The sequence below is a fragment of the Tiliqua scincoides genome, chromosome 4, assembly GCF_035046505.1.
Source record: "Tiliqua scincoides isolate rTilSci1 chromosome 4, rTilSci1.hap2, whole genome shotgun sequence".
Taxonomy (NCBI): Eukaryota; Metazoa; Chordata; class Lepidosauria; order Squamata; family Scincidae; genus Tiliqua; species Tiliqua scincoides.
The window spans coordinates 46,789,774-46,808,146 of NC_089824.1; the positions used below are offsets into that span (position 1 = coordinate 46,789,774).

The following is an 18,373-nucleotide window of genomic DNA, read 5'->3' on the forward strand; positions in this document are numbered from 1 at the left end:
GCTTATTTTATTATTAGATTAATATAGATTTCATGTACCAAATTAGTGGAAATAATTCTTGTACAGAACCTCTATGCACTGTCTTTTTTTAAAAAAAGTACTTATTTACTTTTTTAAAAAAAACAACACTCTATTCCCAAGGCTTTTGAGTTCATGCAGATCTTTCTTTACACTTCCAATATAATGTTCATGATTTTCTACTGCTGTTAACAAAGAGTTGAAACTTTGTGCCACTTTCTAGTTTAGTGTTGTAAAAGTCTGTGTTTGGGTGGGTGGGGGGAGTTGCTTTTCATTACAAATACCACTTAATATCATTTGACTTCTGAATGATTGGTGCTGAAAAGGCTCAGATGCAAGCAAAGGGACCTGGAGCTGTCCATGGTTCCTTTCTCATTGCAAAATGGTTTGTTTCCAAAAAGTTTGCAAGCAGCAAACTTGCTGCAGACACTGTTAGCGTTTGAAGCCGCGACTTCAATGTTTCAGCATTCCTAAATAAATTTCACTTTGGCTTGCAAAAGTACCTACTGAAATAATATTTTGAATGTTAATATCATATAGTGAAGAGCTTCAAAAATCCCATTATAGCCACAAATACTCCACAACTCACCCACAACTACCCCAAATATTGCAAAGTAGGCTATGTAGGTTGCGTGCATAGCAACTTACAACTGTTAAAGTAACTTTGTGCAATGTTGCATTTGTTTAGGACTGTAAAAGAGGTTTGTACTCTAGCATCTGACTACACAGAATGACTACAGATAGGCTTTTTTGTAAGTTGATTTTTTAACTAAAGTTACCTGTAACCTGCAAACCTACCAGCTGGAATTAATGTTTGACTGCATGATAAATGGTTTCTATGGCACTAGTGTAATGTAAACAACAAACCCCCACTTTGGTTTACCTGATTGCTCTAGAAAATGAAATGTTGTCCTTATGTGACCTACCATGGTTTGTTACAAGGCAAGGGATAGCATTTCTCTCAAGTTTGTTTGATATGAAATTGATGAGGGAAAAGAATTATTAAGCTGAAAGTTTAGCATCATGAAATTTAAAATCCCAAGCGGTATATAAACATTAAAAGAAACTTTGGACTGCTAATCCTAGGAAATGAGTTTTATGGATTGAATTCAACAAGGCTTCAGAAATGGTTCCATCTGCTGCCTAGCAGCTGGTGAAAGGATAAATTTAATTCATTAATTCATTTGGAAAAAAGGATCCAAGTAGTAAAGACTTCATTGCTCGTAATACATATAGGTGGAAATCAAAACTGAAATTTGGCATGATAGATCATCTTTGATAACGAACAATATTTTTGTCACTATTTTTCCAACAATCCTGAAAATGTATCTAACATGTTTTTAATGATCTGAACTACTATTTCCATGTTTAAAATATCATTATAATTATAAAACTATAGTTCTTTCTCTACATGTAACTGCCTGTGGCTTCAGAGTAAACTTACATTTACTTGGGTCATAACTTGGTTGAATGTAACTTTGGAAGTTTGATGTCAGTCATGGAAAGAAATTTTTGTTCTCATTCTCTCTACTATTAGTATACCTAGAGGAGACTGTGAGTTTTGAATTTAGCCATTCAAAGTGATGTATTTTTTTACTGTTTATAATGCTCACTATACACAATTCAAATTTAAGGAGTAGAGGTCATCCAGAATCTGAAAGCCAGCAATGGCATATATATCTTACTCATTTACATTTTTTTCAGATAAGAGTGAGGTTCAGTTCCTTCTGTTTTTGTTTTTTTTTCCTTCTGCATGTATTATATAAATAAGTTTTACAGGAGTTATAGATTTCAGTCAGTTGACCTTGCTTGCTAATAATATAGCTGTTGGGTAATAAGTTAAAATAAATATATTTGAGAATTATGTTGACAGATAACACAGTATATACCATAGTGATTTAAATAAGAATTATGGTTTATAAAAACGCCTGCCTGCCTATCCATCTTCCCACTGACCTGTGTTCAAATTCAGCATTGAATGGAAACTTATCCAAACTTTGAAATCTCCAAAGCACTGCCTGCTTTTCTTTAACTTTTCTTGCTTATTCACCCCACACAACTAGGTAAATGTAACTATCATTACTTACTAATGAAAGCACTGAGTGATAAAGTTTAGACACTAGAGCAATTATAATGCATGCCATGTTGAGCATGGAAAATGTGTGCATTTGTGAGTGCTTCTGCCTGAGATGATGATTTCATGAATGATATTTGGCTTTCCCTGTTTCCTCTGTAGCCCATAGCTCACTGTGGTGGGTTTGCTGGATTTACTATAAAGGTTCTGTTCGCACCCTGTGGGTTGGGTTAAGAATTAGGATTTATGCATTTACTTCTACTGCTGTATTGTTTATACAGCTTTGGTTTAGTTTTGATCCCTTTTTTTGCCTTTGAGGCTCTTCCACAGTGTCAGCTGCTGACTGATAGTAGGAGAACGGCCTCGTGGTGTGAATGAAAGGGACCTAGCGGTTGGTAAACAGAGATAAGGAATAAATAGAGCACAGGCAAAAGGAGATAGTTCTGTGAGAGCCCAGATTGCCGCCAGTCTGTTCAAGTGAGATGCAGTGCCTGTCCTTTTCCCAGATTAAATTAGTGTGCGAAATCTCCAGTGACCTCCTCCCCTTCTCCCCATACTCTTTAGCCAAGCTGAACAGCCTCTGCTGTAAAGTATTCATTTTATCCAGGGACAAGTTGGACAATAGAACTCTTCCTGATACTTATGGACAGCTGTCGTCATTCAGAGGGCTTTTCAGCATTTCATTTTTCATAGGAGTTAAAAGGGTTTATGCCTTGTAACTGAAGAGAGGGCAGAAACACATGGGTGCCAACTCTAAGGTTGCCTGGGGGGGGGGGAGAGGGAGAAAAGGTAGCTTTGCCAACCTGCAAAAGTGTGCTCATCTTGTTGTTTTGCTGTTGTTTAAAGGGCTTGCAATTGTGATAATGTGATTATACTGAAGCATGAACTGGATTGATAAAATAAAAATCAAATGTAGGAACACACAGAGGTCTCCAGAGTTATTGCAATTATTAAAGGTCACCAGTGCAAACCTTTTTGAATGTCCCATTCCATCCTGCCCTATTGTTTGTGTTTAAATCTGCTGCCTCTTCCCCTCAAACTCGCAAGAAATATTAAAGCCTCATGAGATACCTCTGTGGTCTCATTTTTTTTTTTAGTGATTTATTGCAAATATATTCAGCATCTGACTGATTAAATAGACCTTCGGCAACCTTGAGGGTCACTGTGTAGAGTATGTACATAGAAAATGCATCAGCCCATTGTACCCTGGCAGCTAATGAGATTGGTCGTTAAGTAAATGACACAAAGCCTACAAAAAAAGCTTAGCAGCTCACTAGAGTATCACAGAGTGTCCCTGCACACCACACAACGACACAAACACTGGACTAACCTAGCCCACCCCTGCTTTATTCTACATCACTGCTTCCCTGATGTCAGCGCGAGAGGCAGAACAAAGGCTAAAAGGCACACGGTAAGTCAGTCTGACAATTATGCCCTAGGGAAAAAGTAGAGCAAATCTTAGCCTAACCATAGGCTTGAAAGTCCGTTTTGGACAAGTAGGTCATAATGAAGGGATTGCTTTTGTGCCAGTTCAGAAAAGGGGAAGCATCTTTGGAATCAGTGCCTTTTCCTCTCTGTGTTAATCTTAGAAAAGTTTTGAATGTCTAAAGTAAAGAAGAATGGGATGTTCAGTGAACTTAATGTTGCTGTGCCTTAAGAGGATGTGGTGGGGACAAATGCATTCTTTGTCATGTCTCAGTACATGTCTCAATACAATCAGCACTGCCCCCAGATTGATATTTTCAACTTTTCAGGAACCCCTTTTTTCTAGCTTGATGCAGAACCAAAAATTTTTTAAAGATGCATCATAGAAATCACTGTGTATTAATTTCAGATTTCAGTCTACTTGCCAGATGCTTATTCACTTGAATAAATGGCATGGCATTTAGAACCATGTGTACAGAAAAGAAGCTTTTTATCATTTTGGATTTTCAGGCAGAAGCCATAGTATTAAATCATAGTGTTTCTCCCCCCCCCCCATTTGTCCACTCGCTTTTACTGAAAATAAAAGATGTGAGGATGTGTTGATTAACAATCATTATGCCAGTAACTGTTTATGAAAAAATTATAGAAGGAAAAAATAGCTGCTAAACTTATTTGCTTGGCTGTGTATGTGTTATTTTAATGTGCATTAATAATGGTGAAGTTTAGTTGATCAAAGAATCTCTTTCATATACTTTTTCCTGTTTCCATTTTGAAAAACAACAACAGCAACAACAACAGGGCAACAGGAAGTTGTAAGAAAGTCTTGCTTGTGTACCTGAAATGTTGACTGTTGATTTTCCCTTTCTATGCACAGGGATACGGGACAGCATTAAACTGCAAGTTATAGTTACAAAATACTTAGGGGAATCTGTTTTTTATGCTAAATTGATAAATTGTGTTGATAAAAGTGATAAGATGATCATATTTCTCTTTGATATACAGTTAAAATCTATAGATTGGCAAATTTACTTTTGTATTACCACATTACATGATCTTTCTACTATAATTGAGTTGGTTTTGGGAGACATGCTTGTGAATCTGATTTATAAATGTGCGCTAGGATAATCAGATCACTTAATGGAAACTTTTTTTACTTCACTGAGTCAAGTCACAGAACTTCATCTTAGACGCAAGTTTCTCTGATTTCAACAGAACTTACTTTCAGCTACTTTATTATGGTCTGAATCTGTGTTCCAAAGTAAATTGAACCTAGATAACTGACAAGTAACAGACCCCCCCCACCCCCCGAAAAAAGACACTATTTTTGTTTGTGCGGCATTTGTACCAGACCACTTTCTTTGGGTCTCAGTGAGTTTAGTTTTGCTGTAGACTGTAAACAAAAAAAGTTAAATCGTTAACGGTGTTAGTAACATGATTAGTGATCTGTACATGGGAAAGTATCAGGTTATTCATCTACAACTGTCCTTTACACCTTCAATTTCTTCTGCTTGGATAGCTGAATGAGAAGGGTGTGAATGAGCTCAAGTTGGTAATTATGATTTTACCATATGTTCTTGGGTGTTTGTATCCCAGTAACATGCATGTTTGTTTAATGCCATAAAACATAGAATACAACTGTTAGCTTTGCAAGAAGAAAAGTACTATAATAATATCTAGTGAGCCATACTTAATGCAGTAAGAAGGAAGAATCATGACATTTCAGCTGGAATTAAACTTACTCAAGTGATGTGTATAAGGCTGCAATCCTGTCCCCACAACTGGGAGTAAGTCCTATTGACTATAATGGGACTTATTTCTGTGTAGACATGCATAGGATTGGGCTCTAATTCATCTCTCCCTGTGAGCTGGAGTTTTTAACCTACAGCTTCAATACTTCATTGGAAACTTTCATAGCACTTTTGCACCTTAGGCAGCGTTATAATCAAGGCAACTTACATCTATTAAGTCCACATGCCTGTAAGTTCTCTGCCTAGTCCTGGAAGTCATGTAATGACTATGTTTAGATTTGTGAAAGTGGATTTTGTTATACTTTCATGGTATAGTAATATAACTTAACGGAACTTACTCCTATGGAAATGCGCATCGGATTGTAGCCATAATCTAGGATCTCTCACAAAAATATAATAAAGTTCTTTTGCTACTTATTTTTCATAAGCATGTCTGTAATCCAAAGGGAGGTAAGCACTTCTTGCATAAGTGGCTAAAACCCACCATTATTTTTCACCTTAACTCGGGGGGGGGCGGGTACAGCAAACAACTCTAAAAGTTCCATGGCAAGGTAAAAGTCTCATCTTTGTTAAACAGTTAGTAAGTACTAGCTGACATCACTGTACAACTTGGTTCCTATCTTGAACACTATGTGCTTACTATTGCTTTGACTATATCCAGCACAGGATATAGTCCTGTTTTACACTTTTTAATTTCAGAAGTTTTCCCACTTTTTAATTTCAGAAGTCCAAAGTTGCCAGGGCCTTCTTAAATTTTTCTCAAAAAAATCCTTTTAAAGAGCAGGTATCTTTAAAGACAGGTATCTTCCAGGTTGAGACACTCTCAGTTACCTGTGTGGTACAACACATAATGTACTAAATATTAAGCACAGCAGATAGAGACCTACTACTCTGTGCTGTCATCTGATTGTGTAAACCAAGAGCAGCTTTTTGTCGTGAGGCTGCTGTCTCTATGTATGTATAAACAGGGTTTATAGATTACTCCCCAAGAAGCACTCAGTTGGAAGAACTGAACTAAGCAGACTGAATTTGAATAACTTCACTCAAAAATATTTTGTAGTTAGTTAACCATGATCTAAAATTGGCTTATATGTCTGTCAGAAGTTTATTGTTAATAATTAACTTTTTCCCAGTATTTTTATTATAAATTATTGGTATTGCAACAATTGGTAAATTTGGTAAAAATTTTGGAAATGCAAAAGTGATCCAAGGGCCAAACAGCAATGCACCTGCTCAACTTTTGTCCTTCTAGGCAAACTCTTTTAAATAATGCAACCAGTCAAGTCTGCGCAGTGAAGCATTCCTGTAGGTTTCTCAGGAATGCTTGCCTAACTTGAGTTCATCTGGGATGGGATTTGTAACTGTGCAATACTAAGCAGTTTTATTAAGGTTATTTTCCTTGCCATTTAACGATTTTGAAAAAGGGTATTGACAGCCCAATCCTATGCATGTCTACTCAGAAGTAAGTCCCATTAGAGTCAATGGGGCTCACTCTCAGGAAAGTGTGGATAGGATTGGGCTGTCAGTCTTCAAAAGCTATCTCAATACCAATTTTCAACTTTTTCTCAAAACGCAACAAGAAACACACACGCACACAAAGTGTGAAGCAGCCAGATTGGCAGAACAAAATGGTCATGGCTCCAAAGGCACTGTTATGGACTATCAGGTTAATAATCCCTACACTAATAATCCCTACACTAAGAAGGGTTTACATGATATAGAGGACTGTTCACCATACTAACGCTAGATATGGAGTACTGAATAAAATATTTTGCATTTTCCAAAAGTGCATCTGTAGTAACTAACTGATATTTACAATGTCCAAATACAATCAAACATGTAGATGGAACTTATCTCCAAATGAGACTATGTTTTCACAAAGCTGAACAAAATTGTTCTTCAATGACATTTTCTTGTCCCTTAATTATAGTATGAAGATATAAATCCATTTGCAAACAAAATTGCTCTTTTTTTTTCTAAATAATGTATTTTGTGCTCACAAAAATAGCCAAGCAATTTAAACTTAATGTGCTCTTTTGCATTTGTCTCTTGCAGCCTGATCTTTAACATGTTTAGACAGAAGCAAGTCCCCACTGAACAAAATGGGGGCTTACTCTCAACTCTCAACAACTATGCAGACTCTAACTGCAATATTGATTATATATAAGATGTATCCCTAACTGCATCATGAATCTAATATAAATATCTATACCCAAGCTCTTGTTACAGAACTAAGGTTGCAATCCTATACACACCTTTCTGGAAATAAGCCCCACTGAATATGGGGCTTACTTTTAAGAAGACACATGTAGAATTGCACTGCAAGTTTGGTAGTAACTTTAGCAACAAATTGGTATTAGAGTGTGTTTCATCTACATGGGCATGAACCAACATGTCCAGTGTCAAAAAAAGAAAGGGTTAATATATATATTATGATCATCAATATTACGCTCATCAATATTATGATCATCCAGTACAGAGAGCAAGCTACTTAGAACTGCGCAACCCTTCCTGGATGAAATTTAGAAAAACATTTGAGTGATTAGGATATGCACTAAAAATTGGCACTTTTTCTTTAGATTTTGTACAAATGCCTTTTTTCCATATTAAGAAACAAACATCACAAGACAGCCATAGATATATTCTTTCCTGAGTGAAAGCTAAATGTGTATTCATCAAAAGACCACTCATGTGGTCATGGAGGAGGAAAAGTACATAACATTTAAGTTTGTGGTCAACTTATTTGAGCAGAGATTTATCTGCACTGCATGTGAACCAGCACTCTTTGCTAAAAGGGTTAAAGAAAATGCATTCTGTTGCATCTGCTTATTAAATCCCTTACTTTAGTAGAAATTCAAATTTTGTAAGATTATTCGTTTTATTGATGCATATAATTATAATCACAAGCCATCTGCTGATTTGGCAGGCATGGTTAAAATCTCTAACTCTCATAACCTTTCAAGTACAGTGCCCTTGGGACTGTATTTCACTTTTATATTTTGGAAAACACGTATGAACAAACAAGAGAGGTCATCTGCCGAAAGTCAGACCTGTTAAAAATCCCTCAACATTAGAGATCCTGGACTGAAAAGTAAAGAAAGTATATTTTTTCTGACTATTGGCTTTGTTTTTTTGGTTTTTTAATTCTGACTTCAGTTTATTCTATCATGCAGTTAGGGAATTTGAATTTTTTCTAGGGATTAAAGCTCTTCCCTCTCACTCTTGGGACCTGGGTTCCATGTCTAAACTAAAAGAACAAATATTGCTCAGTTTGGTTGTCACAGGTGAATAAAACAGATTTGACCTTGCCTGTATATGTAGCACATTTTGCTGCCGCAAAGTGGTTAAAAGGCTGAGTTGCAAATGAAGAACTGGCCTGTTCAAATCTTCTTTCTGCCATGAGCTTATGAGATGGCTTTAGGTAAGCTATCCTGACTACCTCCACCATCACCACGACATTTACAACATGGGAATCATAATACTAACCTACCTACCTTACATGGATGTTGTAAGAACTGCAAGCTAATTGCGCCAAGTACCTTCAACATTCAAAAGCACTATAAAAATGCTGATGATTATTATTTGGTAGGGTTCTGCAGAAAACTCTGTATGGGCTTTAGCAGGCTTTAGCAGATCAAACTCTTTCTGATAGGGACAACTGATTGTGTATTTTGCATTAGCAGTAGTGGTATTTCACTGGGAATATCTGGAGGCCTTTCATTCTGAGCCCTAGTCCCGGCACTTCACAAATTTTAGCATCTTATCTTTGTTGTTGTATGCTCTTCGGAAGTGCTGGATACATGCCTTATTTGCCAAGTGTCATCCAATGTATGCATTGTATGTCATACGTACAAAAAAGACTTGGTGGAGGATCACATTTTGATGATACTAAAATGATTTGACTCCATCTGAATATCCTGAAACATAGGTGAACACTGAAAAATGGGTGAAGAGCTACCCTGAATGCTACATGTGTTAAATTTTGAGTATCTCAGGCTACAATTCTATCCACTGTTACTAGGGTGTAAGCTCCATTTACTATAACGGGACTTACTTCTGAGTAGACATGCCTAGAATTGGATTCTTCAAGTTGTAGTTCTATGAACACATACCTGAGCAGTTGAAAATAGTAGGACATACTTGTGGAATATGTGCATAGCATTGGACTGTAGAAGTATTAAGGGACCAATGGTGACAACCTGGAGTTTTTTTGAAGTCAGGAAGCCATAATTCAGACCTGCTTTGTTATAGTCTCACTGTATCAAAAGTTAAAACTTTGCCTTCTGTTCAATTAATATACAGAAAGGGATACACACAACATGCGTACGACTTTGCAGCTTTTGGGAAGTTTGATTCTCACACCACACAGTCCTTTATGGGGAAACAGGAGGTGAATGCACATGTTTCAAGTGTCTGCACAGCTGAAACTAGGGAAACCGGCTGAATGTAGCTCTGGTTTATTTCACAACCAATTAAGTATGACATCTGTTGAAACTCAAGAAACCAAGACTCCCTTCCCCCCAGCCCTTTCATATAGTTATTTGAACTGCTTGTCTTTCTTTTGGAAATTATGAAGGATCGTTTTAGGAATTGAAATGCATGAAGTAACTAGAAGCCATTTTTAAAAGGTAGATTTGTGTGCATGTGTTTTGGGTGTGGGAGTGTGCAAACCCCAGCATCCAGGCAGAGAAAGACATAACCCACTGAAAGGCATATTTTTATCATGCTTGGTTTGTTGTGGCAAATGCATTTTTGTAGAGGATTACACAAGTTACTAAACAATAACTTGCCACAGTGAGCACATGGCCACACAGGGAAACAATTCACTGTCTTGTTTCCCCAGATTTCTTTTCCAGTGTGGGGACATGTTAAACCTCTCTCGCCATGGAAGTGGGTGCTACAAGCTGTATGCATGCCACCATATGTTTCTGCTTGGTAAATGGTTGTGTATAACTACCCATTTTGTATGGGGAAATGTTGCTATGTACCATTTCTAGCACTCTTAATGTGCAAAGTGCTTTGAATTTTTTCCACCAGACCCAGGGCTCTAAAATGCACATGGAACATCCACATGAGGAAGGACTGACAGTTATAGTATATGGATCCTCAACAGTCACAGGTCACTATTATTCCTGATAGAGGAATTCAAGGATGAGAGATTCCAGCCTGATCAGTTCATGGCTGAGGTAGCTTTCCTCACCCAGTGAAGTTCACATGCAATAGTTGCATTGGCCTACAATGACTCCAGCACCTTCCTGTGACTCCCTTGCTGACCCCCACACCAGGACAGCCTGGAGTAGGCAAAAAAGATCCCAGTCAGTCCCAGACTGCCCAGTCAGTCAATAGTAGAGCCAAAAATTCCTACCCTGGCCCATAATGGTAACCAGCTAGCTTCAGATTGTGGCCTCTTGGGTGGACATGTAAAGTCATGCACTTGGGGCAAAAAATCAAAACTTCACATATAGGCTAATGCAGTGTTTCTCAAACAGTGGGTCGGGACCTATTAGGTGGATCATGAGCCAATTTCAGGTGGGTCCCTATTCATTTCAATATTTTATTTTTAATATATTAGACTTGATGGTTTGTGACTGCATTTGGGAAAATGTTACAGATCTGTACTTTTAACAAACTACTGTGTATATTCTTTTAACAATGTTAGTAAATGGGGCTTACTCCTGGGTAAGTGTGGGTAGCATTGTTAAAAATTTTCCTGCTTGATGATGTCACTTTCGGTCATGACATCACTTCCGGTGGGCTGTGACAGATTCTCATTCAAAAAAGTGGGTCCTGGTGCTAAATGTGTGAGAACCACTGGGCTAATGGGTTCTGAGCTGTCTGTGACAGATCAGGAGAAGGATCTTGGGGTGGTGGTGGACAGCTCGATGAAAGTGTCAACCCAATATGCGGTGGCAGTAAAGAAAGCCAATTCTATGCTTGAGATAATTAAAAAAGGTATTGAGAACAAAACGGCTAATATTATAATGCTGTTGTACAAATCTATGGTAAGGCCACACCTGGAGTATTGTGTCCAGTTCTGGTCACCACATCACAAAAAGGATATAGTGGAAATGGAAAAGGTACAAAAGAGAGTGACTAAAATGATTACGGGGCTGGTCACCTTCCTTATGAGGAAAGGCTACAGTGTTTGGGCCTCTTCAGCCTAGAAAAGAGGTGCATGAGGGGAGACATGATTGAGACATACAAAATTATGCAGGAGATAGACAGAGTGGATAGAGTGATGCTCTTTACCTTCTCACACAACACCAGAACCAGGGGACATCCTCTAAAATTGAGTGTTGGGCGGGTTAGGACAGACAAAAGAAAATATTTCTTTACTCAGCGTGTAGTTTGTCTGTGGAACTCCTTGCCACAGCATGTGGTGATGGCATCTGGCCTAGATGCCTTTAAAAGGGGATTGGACAAGTTTCTGAAGGAAAAATCCATACAAGACATGATGTGTATGGGCAAACTCCTGATTTTAGAAATAGGCTACATCAGAATACCAGATGCAAAGGAGGGCACCAGGATGCAGGTCATGTGTGCTCCCTGAGGCATTTGGTGGGCCACTATGAGATACAGGAAGCTGGACTAGATGGGCCTGTGGCCTGAACCAGTGGGGCTGTTCTTATGTTCTTATGACAGGCAGCTTCAAGCATGAGCTGAGACAGTGTTCTTTTTCTTGTTAGTATTGCTCAGACTATGATATTGATCAGAGAAAAAGAGAAACTATGTCACACTATAATCAGAAACCCGTTATAAAAGTAGTTGGGCATTTGTTAATGTTCAAGCAACAAACTGGTAAAACATTTTCACTTCTATCACAAGTTGGATGGTAGCAGATTGGAGACTTTGATATCCTGCAGTGGCAGGGAGCTTTTTCATACATGGAGAGGACTGGGCTATAGATAGTGTGTACTGCCTAATTGTTCCCTCCCCCCCCCCCCAGTGCTTACTTTGGTGCAAAGGAGGAGGTTGTGAAAGGATGGGTCCCTTTACAGCTACATAGATTGGAAAATATAAGCTTTAGCCCAGAGGATAGCACCATAGGATAGCCCCACAGATAAGACAGAATTGGCACCTTGTCTGTCACAAAACAAAGTATTTCTGTCTGCTGTGCATGCATTAATCAATCCTATCCTATTTTCTAGCACCGAGGCAGCTGTGCCCATGGGGCATGTGCTGCATCCTGTGGTGGAGAGGCAATCACATAGGCCTCCTCAAGGTAAGGAATCAAACGTTCCCTTACCTTAGGGTTGCGTTGCGGCTGCACTAGTGCAGGAAATTTGGATAGGATTGGGCCCTTGATCCCTCAGATTCTTGGGATTCCATGCCCCACTCTATGTTCCTAGCAGTGAATAGTACAGACATTCTTGAATCAATGCGGGCCAGTCATGTCGTTAAGTTCCTTGCAAACTTTATGGCAGGGACAAGATCACTCACCAGGAAGAAACTGTTTCTGAAGGCATCTCTATGGAACTATAACAAGTTCTATTCCAAGTAGTAGACTTAGTACAGAGTCCAGAAACTTCTTTTCATTTTAGAAATGCATATTCTTATGGACAATCAAAAATCTTAAGGCATTCTTTAGGGTTGTTTCCATAGAACTGAAATTCTTAAACATATTGGAAATGTGATTAAATGGAAGGAACTTCGGAAAAGAGTTTTTGACTGTGCATATATAATATGACCCCTCATTCCTCTTGTTAATCACATGTGTGAAAAACAGTTAAAAAATAGTTCATACTTAGTGTTGAAGGCAAATATAGTTCTTGTATCCTTCGGCGATGAATTGTGAACTGAATTTGAACAGATTGTTTTCTGGTTCATAATTCATTGAGAAAACTTTGCATCCTCAAAACACCTCATACTTTTTAGTCAAATCTTTTCTGCTTGTTATCTTTCCAAGAAAACACCTTTTCCCTCGATTAGCTCTGCTGAGGCATGCCTTACTGCAGTTTCAGTAACACAAATACCTGGTCTCTCTCCACAACTGTTAAACAAATAGTTTTGAAACTACTTATGATATGAATTTCCTACACAAAACTTTGTTGCTGTAAACACTACTGTACAAGTGAAACCAAAGCCACTTGTTGCAATCTATTGTACTTCTCCAAATACTAACTTGTAACATTTTTACTCATGATCTCAAGTATTCTCACCCTACCCCCCTGTAAAATTCCAAGAATCATATCTATAGTCAGGTTCCAATGTAATGGTAAGTAAATTGTAGGGGTATCCAATCCAATGTCACCAGTTGCCATCTGAATGAATGAATATATTTGTACTTCAGAGCTATATTTCTAATTCTGAGCTGCAGAAGGAAGTCAGAATGAAGTTGCAAAAGATGAAAGCACCATCAGCTAAAATCACAGACTGGGGCAGGTTTCAAGGGGACTTTTGAAGGTCAAAGGACAATATTTTCTTAATCAAATGTATAGATCTTCCTATGAATTTTATGACTACCTTAAAATTTAGTTGTTCCTAACATTTTCCCCTTAACTATGAAGGGCATTAACTATGAAGGACTAAAAATACTACCTAAAACTGAAACTAGCAGGAGCAAAGATGTATAAGCCTCAAACACAACAAATAGTAGGCCTGAAACAAATTTCCCCAGCCAAAGTCCAAAAAGACCCTAATAGCTCAATTCGAAAGGTGCACTCAGCTGGCACAAGTCTCTTGTGCCGGTCTGGGAGGGTCGCAAACGTGCTGTGACGCATGTTTGCGCTTCCTTGGATGCCAGCTAGGCCAGCACATGTCTGTGCACCAGCCCGCAGAGGCTAAATCCAGCCTCTGTGCTGATGGAGAAAGGTGAGTATACACAGCTTAGCTCGGCCGGCACAGTGGTCTGGGGGACATGGGGGAGCGGGGAGGAGGTGTTCCAGGGTGGGGGAGGGAGGGCAGGTCTGTGGACGAGCAGGTGGGGAGCGGGGACAGGATCCAGCAGTTATGGATCAGGCTGCTCAGATTTGCGTCACCTCTTTAGGTGGTGCAGATCTGAGTAGCTCCATTGGGGCTGCAGCAGCTGTACCCAGGATAAGGGGAATTACTTCCCCTTACCTCGGGCTGGGCCACAGCCAGCCTGAAACGTATGCAGGATACATCACAGGCTGGCCAACCTGCCTGTTCCAGAGCAAGTTAGGATTGCACTGTAAGTCTGTTTTAGGTAGCATTTTTAGTCATTGACAATGCCCTTCACAGTTAAGGATGAAATGTTAGGAACAACTAAATTTGGGGAATGTGGTCATAAAACCCACTGTGTTTGCACTGGCATTTTACCACTCTTGTCACTGGGTGCACTTCTACAGCTCTACAGTTCAGACGGAACCGTGATCAGTACTAAATTAATTGTCGAGATTCCAGTAGTAGCTGACTGCTGTATCTGCCAAGGTGCTTGAAAGGAACAGTGCAAACAGTGTAGCTACTCCTTCCTCCTGTGCAGAAATAACTGGAAAAGTGTTCTTTGGCTAGGCACAATTCTCCACCATCTTTTACTTACTACAAGGGAGCGCAAGATCTGCACTTGTGCTCTATCTCAACCAATGGGTAAAGCAGACAAGAATAGTTGCAATTTTCTTCCACTGGAATAGGAATGGAAATAGTCCAGAAATGAAGCATTACTTTATGAGATAAGTAGATTTTGAAAAGGCAAGTGCAAACTGCTGTTTAGGGGCAGCTCAAAATCCCAGTATATGGGAGGGTGCAACAAATACTGCTTCCTCTTTGCTGATGGTGCTTCAGTTCCTCCCACTACTCATGCAAAAACAAAGAGGAAAATAGTAGAAGAAGAGCGTGGTAGGCCCTAGTGTGTCTGATTGTCTGTCCCACAACTCTCCTTTTCATGCTTCCTCATCTACTCTAATCCTCTTGTAGTTTTTGAACCTTCAGGAAACAGGAATAAGAGGTGCCGTGGAAGAGGGTGAGCAGACCAGGGCAGGTTCCCCCAACCAGTCCACCACCTATGGTAACACCTCAGTTGGCTTTATGGTCCACCCTGTTGCTCATTTACTAAAAAATTTAAACTAATACAGAATATATCTGTTCCTGTCTCTTATCTAGGAAGTGTGGTATAGAAAGATGGGTAGATATTTACTGTTGTAGACATCATATGCTGAACATTGATCCAGTACAGCCTATGGGAAGCATGCATGTGATTCTAAAGATCTGTAGAACTTTGAGGAGACTTTGAGGGAGGTATAGTAAAGGTATGGTTTAAGTTCCTTTCATTATTTTTTATACAAGGAGAGAAGACAGTACCATCATCAGAGACCCTCCTGTCCAATTCCTTCTACAACCACCACCAGTATGTTCTTGGACTAGAAATAAGTGTAGAAATGACAGCACTATATCCAAACAGACACTGAACATCATATAAAAACTAGTCTTAGATCAGAATCAATAGCATATTTCCCCCCCCCAATAGGCCAAGAATATATAAAAGAAGTATGAAATTGAAATAACTTTCCCATGCCTTTTTAAATGATACAATATAAGCATATGATGTAATTACTCTAATCCTTTTTATTGTTTTGTGTGGTACATTTTTCTTTTGTGATGATAATATGTTTATCATCTCCTGCTCTCTTTTCTATATGGTTGTCAGATTAGAGGGCTCACTTTCTAACCTTTTGCTACTCCATCCTGTGATGACATCTCATGTCATTATACCTCTGTATCACCTAAATGTTTACTTCCAGTGTTTTGAGAGATTTTGAGAGAAAATTGGAAACACATGCTGCTTAGAAAAAGCAGAGGACAGAGTTTGTAAATTGGACTTTTCTCAGTGGGGAGAGGCTGTAGCAGGTGCATTGAATTGTTTGTCAGGCACAGAGTATTATTATTGATGTAGCCTTAGTGATGGAATAGGATCACTGCTATAAATGCTGTAAAAACTTTTGAGCTGTGTTCTCAGAATGCTGTCAAAATATCGGGGGGGGGATGGGACACGACGAGTGCTTCACTTTTAGAAGGAAAGAGCTAAGGCTTAAGCTTGCATTGTAGCCTTGTCTTCTGAAAAGAAGCTCTGTTTCTTCAAGTTGAGTGTGTGGGAACAGGTTGTCAATGGTAAGGGGAAGGCATTTTGTACATGCATGAAGACACTATTCCTTCCTAGATATCATTGTTGCATATCTGTTTCTCCAAAAATGGTGCATGGCTACAAATATGTAGGTGCTACTAAAGAAGGCCCATGATTAAAGGAGGAATGAGGACCAACAATATATACAAGAAATGTCACTTTTTGTGCTATTCCACAGTTAGATTCTAGAAGCCATCGGGTGTGGAGTAACTGATGGCCTAATCTTATCCAGGGCTAGCCCAGAGCATGCATTGTTGTTGGAACATGTGCTTAATGCTATGAGCTGACCAGGGACCAGACAGCCCAGGAGAGGTAAGAACAGAAAATGTTTCCTTACCTCTCCATAGGCTGCCTGATCCCCAATGGGTCTCCTCAGACCCTCTTTAGCTGGCATGTCTGAAGAGCCTTCTGGGAGTGGATCCGGACCAGGAAGGGGGGATAAGACCCGGTATGCACGGTTACCTCTGAATGACCACTGAATGGGAAATGATAGCATTAGCCCATTTCCTGACCACATTCCCAATCTAGATGTCCTCCACCTCTACATATGCCTCAAGAAGGTGAACTGTTTGGGTTCATGCAGGAACAGCCCAATTTGATTTCCTACCTGATCTGCTAAGAACCCACTGACACCACCACCAACCCACCACCAGGCAGCACACTCCCAGAACGTCTTGAACTTCATGTTTTGTTTAAACAGACTATATAAGGAAGGAGTGAGTTATGTGGGTAGGGAAGTAGATCATCACCTTCTGTATGGGTGTGTGTGTGTGTATGTGTGTGTACTTCTTAAAGGTACTGCTTGAGGAAGGAATGAATTGTAAGGAGGTAGGGAAGCAGTCCACCACCTTCCAATCTGCTTCCTGCTCACTTTTAGAAAACAGGAAGCAGATCAGAGTGAGCCTACCTTCATCTGGCTAAAGGGGGGTGGCAGCAGACTCAGGGTGAAGGACACTCCAAATCTATTGGTGACTCCCCAGAACTTGCTGCTCTACATGAGTCACATTTCCTGCTTAGTCTTGATCAATCTATCCTAGTGGAAAATATAAGGACCATCTGTATAAATACTTGTAATTTGTAGTTGGCCCTTAGCATGTCTGATAACTGGGATGGAAGTCACCAGTGGTATAAGTGTAGGTCTTCCCACGTAACTCCCTTGTATTTTCTGTCAAAGGTCATACAAACAGGTGTTTGCAAACCAGATAATCGCAAATACTCCTGATGTTTGGCTAGCACATGGTATCAAGAGTCAAACCAAATTTAACAAGCAGATTCATTCACATTTAGTTGTGTTACCATCTTCAACCCTTCCTGGGGCTTGGAGTAACTTTGGAAGTTTGTGTCTTCATCAGAGCCATGGTAACATGAACATTGGTTTCATTCCCTCTCTCCTTGCACTGTGACCCAATCTCTAATCACTCTCCCCACCACACATAAAAGCTATTTTAAGGGGGGGGGGGAAACTGCAAGTACACATTTGGGATCATGTCTGGTTTGAGCCACAGAAGTACTGTGTTTCAATCATTACAGCCAGAGGCAGAAAAATACTGGGATGAAGAAAGTTTATCATTTTTATAAACTCTTAATGGTTGTAATCTTGGAAACAGAGTAAATGACAATAGCCATTTCTCATAACTTAATATGCAATCATGAATCCACCCCTCCCCCCACTCACCACAAAGTTCCAGTGTCTTGTGCGATTCCAGGACACACCGGAAAAGCCTCCTGAGACTTCCCTGCACTCTTAAACTGTGCTTCTGACAAACTGGAAACACAGTTTCCGACTGCATTGGGAGCCTCAGTGAGGCTTCCCCGTGGTCCTAGAGGAGCGTGAAGCTCCACACCTGGGGCATTTGCCCCTTTCACTTAATGGCAGGTCTGCCACTGCATGGTTGATGGAATGCATTTGATTTGGTAGGTCACAAGTTGTACAACGACCTAGGAGCCCTGCCCAGAAGATAAAGTTGCAATACTAACAGAACATCATTAGTTCTTTTGCGTAAACGCAAAGTTGTGTTCAGTTGTGGACTT

The 18,373-nt window shown here is 39.5% G+C and overlaps 1 protein-coding gene across 1 annotated transcript in view; it reads left to right on the forward strand.

Annotated features, from left to right (window-relative positions):
• The first annotated feature begins 3,329 nt into the window (after nt 1-3,329).
• The window catches only part of ST18 (ST18 C2H2C-type zinc finger transcription factor), a 155,884-nt gene continuing 140,840 nt past the window's right edge, over nt 3,330-18,373 (forward strand). Inside the window, exon 1 of the mRNA XM_066625063.1 lies at nt 3,330-3,503. Within this exon, the coding sequence (XP_066481160.1) occupies nt 3,330-3,503 (174 nt within the window). The remainder of the gene's footprint in view (nt 3,504-18,373) is intronic.